The sequence below is a fragment of the Alligator sinensis genome, unplaced genomic scaffold (genome assembly GCF_000455745.1).
Source record: "Alligator sinensis unplaced genomic scaffold, ASM45574v1 scaffold1241_1, whole genome shotgun sequence".
Taxonomy (NCBI): Eukaryota; Metazoa; Chordata; order Crocodylia; family Alligatoridae; genus Alligator; species Alligator sinensis.
Genome location: NW_005842202.1, coordinates 1,375,502 through 1,383,769, shown reverse-complemented (window position 1 = coordinate 1,383,769; position 8,268 = coordinate 1,375,502). Strand labels below are relative to the sequence as shown.

The 8,268-nt window shown below is 51.8% G+C and overlaps 1 protein-coding gene across 1 annotated transcript in view; it reads right to left on the bottom strand.

The window, feature by feature from the left end:
* Positions 1-8,268, bottom strand: part of NCAM1 (neural cell adhesion molecule 1) — a 216,892-nt gene that overhangs the window by 48,788 nt on the left and 159,836 nt on the right. The window contains 4 exon segments of the mRNA XM_025207638.1: positions 745-915; positions 1,262-1,358; positions 1,794-1,978; positions 2,594-2,744. Of these exon segments, the coding sequence (XP_025063423.1) occupies positions 745-915; positions 1,262-1,358; positions 1,794-1,978; positions 2,594-2,744 (604 nt within the window).

Genomic DNA, 8,268 nt, shown 5'->3' with positions numbered 1-8,268 from the left:
TGAACTATCCCAGAGGTAAGAACCCTGCCTGAGGAGGGGCTACTGCCCTCCCCCAGCGACCAAGCTGGGAGGCTCTGACATATGAACCAGAGCAAGGTTGTAACTGTATGGAAAAAAACAAACCTATTTCTGCTTCACAGAACAGAAGGAAAAGGTTGAAACCCCAAACTCATTCTGGCTCTGACCACACAACTTCCATCAGGGTATGAACCAGAGATTTTAGCTGCCTGAGACTAGGGGGGACTTAAATTCAATCTGAGTTAAATTGAGTTAAAACCTATTCCTCCTCCTGCCAGCTTCCCCAGCCCAAAGCAGCCTGGGCTTGTGGGACTCCAGGCTGGCTGTAAGGCACGCATGTTTGCACAGGCTGCTGTGATGGGGTAGGGGTGGATGGCGGTCGAGTCCTGCTGGGAGGACTGTGATGTTCTGATGACTGCTTAATTTTTGTAGTTTACAGCACAAGCGTCAAGAGCCTTGGGCAAGGGCAAAGTCCCTTTACTTCGGCTCAAACCAAATCACACGCATGCATAACCACTATCACATAAAGCAATGGAGACTGAGTGGCGTTTGAATGCTACGTGCAATGCTGGTCTCCCTGTCGCACACGGGATGCTGGAGAACGAGGAGGGGCTCAGCTGTGGTAAAGGCTGGGACCCTTGGCAGTGAGATTCCATGCTCCAAAGACACTGAGAGTCTCCTGAGATGCTGAGAGAGAGAGAAAAAAGGAAGAGCTCAGGCCCTTACCTTCTTTGGCATCGTACCACCGGGAGCGCCACTCCTCCTCGCCCAGCACTCGCCACTCCGCCTTGTACTTGAGGATGGGCACCCCGCCGGTGGCCTCGGGCTCATCGAACTCCACCTGGGCGCTGCTGGAGTAGGGCTCCACTCTGTTAATGTACGGAGAAGACGGAGTATCTGGGGGAGGAAGGGAGGTAAGTGGTGAGGTGGAGCAGGGAGGTAGCAGGCACCACCCCCGTCTGGGCAGGTGCCAGGGGCTGTCCTGGGACCCGCTGCCTGATACCTGTTTGGAGCTCTCACCCAGCAAAGCCCACTCCCGCCTGCCCAGGAGGTAACCTGCCTCCCACAGGTCAGTTATGGGGGCTTTGAGAAGGCAGAAAGGTCTGTCAAAGAGAAGGCCTTTTGCTTCGTCTCTCTAGCTCGCCACGGCCTGAAGCCCCTCCCCAGCTATGGACCGCTCACAGGGTGGTCCCAGGAACCACTGCCTGACATCAGTTTGCAGCTCCTGGGACAAGCTACTCACCTGCTTGCACGAGGATGAACTCGGAGGACTCCTGGCCGATGCGGTTTACGGCAGTGCAGTTATAGTTCCCAAAGTCGTTCTCAGAGTCCGGTGTCACCTGGGGGTCAAGGGAGCACCAGTGTAGCTCCTTACTGCTGCTCTGCACTGGTGTAAGTGAGAGGAGAACCAGGCTCCATCCCCACACCCCGACCCTGCCTTTGATTGTGTCCCAGAAGCAAAAGGGGTGTGCTGAGCCTCAAAGACAAATGGAGTTGGACCACAGGCCCAGAAACAAGGTGGATGGGGACAGAAAAAGCAATAGACAGAAAACAGAAGGCAAGAAACAAAAAAGGAAAGGGCATTCCCAGCCCATGTCAAGACGTGCCCTCTCCTACCTGCCAGGTAACCCCCCCCACTCTTCCCTAAAGGCTAGAGATTTTTAATCCCCAATGACTGACAGCGTACAACAGAGCAGCCCTGGGGTTTCCCCTTCAGGACTCGGCATCAAGAATGTGGAGTCCAAGCAGTCACCCGCTCTGCGCCCCCGTCTCACCTCCAGGTAGCTGGCAGACGGGGTGTTGTAGATCTTGATGTTGCTGTAGTTGGAGCTTGGAAGCAGCTGCCCATCCCGAAACCAGGAGATGACGGCACTGGGGTAGGCGAACACCTCGCAGGTGATGTTGACTTGATTTCCCTCCCAGGTGTAGACGGCCACAGGGCCCTGAAGTTTGGGGGCATCTGGAAACAAAGACCATGTTGTTTAATGTAAGAGGAGAAGCAACGCCTTGCCATAGCCCCATTCCTTTTCCTCGCTGCCTGACAGGCTGGGCAGGCAGCATGCTGTGCCCCAGGGAGGGAGAGCAATCCTTTTGCCCCTGGGGAGTGGGGGGTAAGGGAGAGCAGTGCCTCCCACAGGGGACAGGACACAGAGCAGTCTTCCTCACTGCCTGCCAGGCTGGGGGAAGGCCATTTGGAAGCAGAGGAAGGGAACGGGATTTAATGGCCCAGCTGCATCAAATGCATCAACACCATGGAAGAGCCCAACTCCATAATCGCTGGAGGTACAAACCTCACCATAAGCACCTCGGGCCAGATCCCAAGGACCTGCGTAGGAGCCGTGCTGACACTAGCCGAGGCCTGTCCATCACACAGCCATTTATCAAGCACCCCTGCTCTTCTTTCCCGATCCCAGGTCATGCTGCCTTCCATCTTAGAACCGCCTGTTCTGTGGCTGCCCAAACTGTTCTGGCATTTCCACAGCTGGCAAAGCCACTGCTCCTGGGATCCCCAAACCCCTCCGGTCAGCAGGGCTCTTGTGGAGTAAATATCCCAGCCATGCCGCCCCCTCCTTACACTGCACTTCGAGGTACATGGCCTGCGAGTCCTGTCCGATGGTGTTGCTTGCTGTGCACACGTATTCTCCAGCATCCGTGTACTGAATGTCTTTAAGTGTGAGGGAAGACACCCGGGCATGGCTGCGGACCACGATGCGTCCATCCAGGGTCTAGCAGGAAAGGAAGGCGAGAGTCAGAGCCAGGCTGGAGCCGCTCAGGGCAGACAGCGTGGGGAGGCCACGTGGCTGGGGAATCAGGTATGAATCCAAATCTACCTCCTGTCCACCCCCAGCCCTGTCAGTGCTCAGAAATTTGGAAGCAATCTCCTGAGAGCAGCCGGGGATGGTCCACAAGGGAAACCTGCAGCGGCAGCAATATTGCTCCTTGCTGCTTCAGGCCGAATGCAGCGATTCCTGAACACCCAGGGGCGGGCAAGAAGCTAAGTGTCTCATACATGTCTGAGGAAAGGTGAGCATGCACAAAGCACCCCCAGTATTCAGAGTTTGAGCACAAGGCCCAGTGCTACTCTAGGGAAGGCACTTCTGACTGCCCTGCACTTCTGGAGAAGCCTGTCCTCACTGCTAGTCTCCAACGGGCCCAAAGCTCAGAGAGCCCTGACTCTCTTCTCCTGTACTCGCTTTACACCAACATACCTCCTTATTTCTGTTTGGTGCTGGCATAGACAGGGTGACCATACATTCTGGTTTGCCTGGGACAGTCCCGGATTTTGAAGGCCAGTCCCAAATGGTTGGCAAACATTAAAATGAGAGTCCTGGAATCGCAGAGGCATGGGGTGCAGTCCGGCAGGAAGGAGGAGCAGCATGGTGCACCAGGCAGATCTATCTCCCTGCCAGGCTGTGCCCGTGCCTCTGCCCTTGCCTGCAGCAGCACCACTGACTTGGGAGAGGCAGGTGAAGTGTTTTGGATGTCCCAGATTTCCTTCTGGTCACCATAGATATAGAGGAGGCCAAGGCCCCTGAGCCTATAAAAGTAGCTCAAGGTCTGCAAGCAGGACTGGGAAAGAAGCGACCCATCTAATACTCCCATTTAACATTCTCTTGGGGCCTGTGACTTTAAACCAGTCCAGTAATGAAGTGGCTGGCTTTCAGCCAGGCTCGAAATTGCTCCCATGCTGTGCAGGAGCGTATGAATGGCAGTGGTGCACAGATAAGGGGTGTTAAATCCAGGTCACAAGGTGCTGAGAGATCACAGCCATCCCTCCCTGCCTCTACTTCTGTTAAAATCGCCTCCTTTTCCCTTCACAGCTGAAACCTCCCCAAGCCATAACCAGCAGAGCAGTTGAAGTGCTCCTGCTCCCCACCTGCACTCCCACAGACCTGCAGGAGTGTCACCCTCCCCTGATCTGCCCTAGCACTGGGGCACAGCTCCTGGTGCCTGTGCCTTGCCTAATATTCAGACCATAAGCACCTCAGGGCAGGCACTTTGCTGCCCTGTTTGTGGAGCAGGTAACGTGCTTCTGGGCACCATATACAAACAAGTTTGGGCTGCCTTATGCAAGCACCTGCGAGCACTGCTGGCAACAGTAAGGGCTGCAAGTCCCCAGCTCTCTCAGAAGAAGCTGGGGCTGAGTTAAATGATAAATTCCCAAGAATTGAAGTAGTCAGAGCTTTACAAGGGAGCTTTCTCAGGACCTGGCTCTCCTGGGGCACAGGCACCTTCTTGTGCAGAGCTGACAACCCCTAAGTGGGGAAACTTGCACTTCAATACAAGCGGGGTTGACTGGCTCTTAACAAGGTACGCTTGGAAGGCGCCACACACCCTCTCCGGCACCACCCGAATCTCTTGCCTCAGCACATTTGTGTCATTTAAGCCAGTCAAGCCTCATATCCAGAAAGTGAAAAATCAATCAATCAGTCTTCACTGATAAGCGGTGGAAAACAACAGCATTGCCCTGTTCCTTCTCCTGCAGCAGCACTGCTGCACCCAGGCAGATGCTGTGGGCTGCACCCTCTCCTGGTGTGGGCTCTAGGGAACGTACAACTATGTGCCTCAAAGGGCAGCCGCTTTGTGGGAGCCTCGCTGCAGAGAGGTAGTGAGCTATGCCACATCACTGACTCCGCTGTTCTCTGCGGGGTGCCGAGCGGTGCCTTTTCTTCTCTGAGCTCTTGGCAGTGCGGCACAGTTTCATCATTCACAGAGTGCCCAGATGCCACTGAAAGAGTTGGCCTGACTCTCGGTTCTCCCACGCCAAGGGACAAGGAGCTGTATTTATCCCCATGCAGTAGGGAGAGCCCAGCTTTAGGATACCCAAGGCCTGCCTCCCCATGCACGTACAGACACATGCCTTACCCACTTCTCATGCCAACGGGCACTGTTAGCTAAACGGCACCCTGAAATACGAGCCACCGGGCACGGATAAGGAGGGGGACCAGAAAGCTCTCCTGGCTGCACATTTTCACCTTCCCACTCAGGGCCCACCTGTAGCTCTTTATCACTGCCAGGCCATGCTGATGTACAGTTATCAACAAGGCACTGTTAATTTGGGGCCCAATGATGCTGGAATGGAGCATTTCAGATAAGTCAGCTTCACAACTAAACCTTAATAATAGTTCCTGCTTTGCTTATAACTGAGCTTTTAACACCTGTCTACGATGATGAGGGTCTGCTCAGTTAATACCCAGTAATTACTTGTGTCACCCTCCACTCCTGCAGTACAGTCTAGGCTGGAGTGGTGAGACAAGACCTGTGTGATTTGGGAGCGCAAATGTGGAGCTAGCTGAGGTCTGGAGAAAGGAGCCAACAGCTATGGTCCCTCTGAAGCAGGTGCAAGTGGTAGCTCCAGCCTACCCTCAGAGACAGGAAAGCATCCTTTACAGAGCCCCGCTCATGGCAGCAGGTGAGGGAAAGGATTTCAGAGACAGGAGCTTAACAGCATAAGCTTTGCCATTAATAAAACAGATGAGTTATAGGGTACAACATATTAAAGGATATGCAATTATACTTGGAATTAGCATCAGGACAAAAGAGGCAGCTACTAAAAATTCCAAATCCTTCACCAGAAATTGGCACAAATGCCCGCTGCTTCCGTTTTCCATTTTCACAAGGTCCCCTCCTCTAACAGATTATTTCAAAACGGGGCCAGTGAATTCCTCACCCGCATCTGAAATGAACCTTGACTGGCTTGGATAAGAGCTGAACCTCGTCTAAATGACACTGCCCTCCTCTGCTTCACACAGGTTGAAATAATAAGTCGGGCTGCTGAAACCCCACGCCACACTGCTCTCAGGATCACAGAATGCAGTCACCATAGTCTGATGGCTAACGCTACTCTATAGCGGAGCCACTGCTCGGTCGGGAACTAGATTACTGGTCTCACTTTGAAGTGAGAAGTTTCTCTACAAACCACAAAGAGGTAAAAAAAATATATATTTTTGTTTTAAAATCACCATTTCACATAAAAAGTTACACATGATTTGCACCAAGTTGTGTTGTTTAAGCGTGCTCAATTCTCTCCCTTCCAAAACAAGAAGACAGTAAGAAAACAGTGGGAATTTCGCACTCGGCAGCATTTTCTAAAGACACAATAGCTGGTGAGGGAAGTAACTGCACTGACTGGGAGATGAATGTGTTCACACTGGTCTCCGTGAGAAGACTGAAGGCAGCAATGAGCAAATAGTTGAGTTGGGTTGGAGTGGAGTGGAGGCAGCAAGGAGGCTTCCCAGGGCCAGAGGAGGGACGGTCTCAGAGTTGCAGCCTGATGGCACCAGCCAGGCTTGCAGCTGGGGACAGCTTTTGCCCATTTGTTTTCACACCCCTTGAACAGGGTTATTTTTCGAAGGGCAAACAGGCCTTGTGCACAACTTCCACCAGCTCCCCTCCCAATGCAGCTAGTTTGCTCACCCAAAGACACGTTGCTACAGGCCAAATAACATCTACTGCTATCGGCTGATTCTTTTAATTTAGTACCGTTGTTAATACTGCTTAGTTGGCTTGGTTATTGTGCTAGCGGTTTGTTAATCTGCAATTCTTTAAAAATCTAAAAGAGATTGGCTATTGGTCTGGTAATCTTATACCTCTTGCTTCTCGGGCCGGGTCCACGAAGCCTGGAGAGAACAGATATAAAACACAACAACAACAAAAAAAGCAATAGAAGTTTACAACGTGTCGGTTTTTACGTATCATACTGTATGCATCACGCTGAGTCCTGTGCACATGCAGGGTTTGAGTCAGACCGCTCGTGGGTGGAGAGAAAGGGCTGGGGAAATAGCACTGAGATTTCCATCTCCCACTGTAACTTCCAATTGGATTTGCATACAGAATCTTAATTTTTTATTTTTTTTTTTTTACAGACGGATCTTAAAACAATTAATCCTAGCCTAACAGTATTTAAAGACTTTGTGCTCCTGCTCTTCCATATTAAGTGACTGCATATTTCACTTGGCTGCATCGCACCACTTCGACAAACATGCCCCCGGGGTGCTGTGGAAGCGATTCCAATGACCCAGGTCACTTACTGCAAAGATATTTATAGAACTGGTGCCCTAACGGAGATTTCGTTATCCGTACAGACACGCGGGTTATTATTAATGCTTGCACTGTTAATATCACCATGCATTTGTGCAGTGCTTTTTACATGCACGCTGTGCCAAGAATAAGCGCTCTCCAATTAGCGAGCAGTGGAAAAATGTGAACTCCAGAGCAGAATAAAACCCAGTGGTGATGGAGCCTTTAAACACCGCTGGAGAATTTGCCAGCTAGCTGTGCTTGCAGAAGCACTCAGGCCTCGCAGGGATTGGAACAAACAACCGTCTAGCCAGACACCAGCCTCATCAATAAATGCATGTTCCCCTTCAGTGCAAGCCGGCAGTCGCACAGGCCACAGTCACTCCCACCCCGTTTAGAGGGACCAGGGCTTGTGGGGTTCACTTTTTTCCTCTCAATCATCTTTCAGGCTCTTGGCTGCAGCATCCGTTTCATTTGCAACTTGATCCACTTCAGTTCTGGAGTCAAAAATCACCTGCTAATATCAGAGCCGCCAGGGCACCATTTAGGTGTGACCTGAAGGTGTGAGCCCTGCCAAGGGTTGGATGGTAACGGCATACATGAGAGACAGCAGAAACACAGAGATGGATGGTCAGAAGATGAGGTTGGGAAATGCAATATTGTTTCCCAAAGTGCTTCCGGTGAAAGTAAAGGTGACCAGCAAACACAATGAGACTGAACTATTAATGCAGTGCAGACAGCCTCATCTCAGAATACCTCCTGGTGAAGGAGGGCTCTTTACTTATCACCTGCCTTCCTTGAGGTTGACTCTCCATAATCCTGCTCCTGGCTGGCACTCCCCATGCCAAGCCCACCTGAAAGAGAATTCACCAAGCCCTGCACTGGTTGGGACTTTCCATGGTACATCTGGCACCCAACCAAGCCTGGGCTCAGTGGAAGCCTAATAAGCAAGTTGCAATAATTGAACACAACCCTTGTTACATGTGGCTGGACTCAACATGGCCACTCTCAACACAGTGTTGTAATCACTGCAGCAAGGTCCTACTCCCCCATCCCCACTGTAGTGCAAAATATCTGGCTAAGAGATTCCAGTTTGATATGCCAAGGGACAGGCAAATCTGCCATCTTTCCAATGCTTCACCTACTTTTCTGCACCAGTTTCCCTGGCACTCCAGATGGCTGCACTTCGTATCAGTGCAGCCATCTCGCTTCAGTCTAGAAGCGATCACC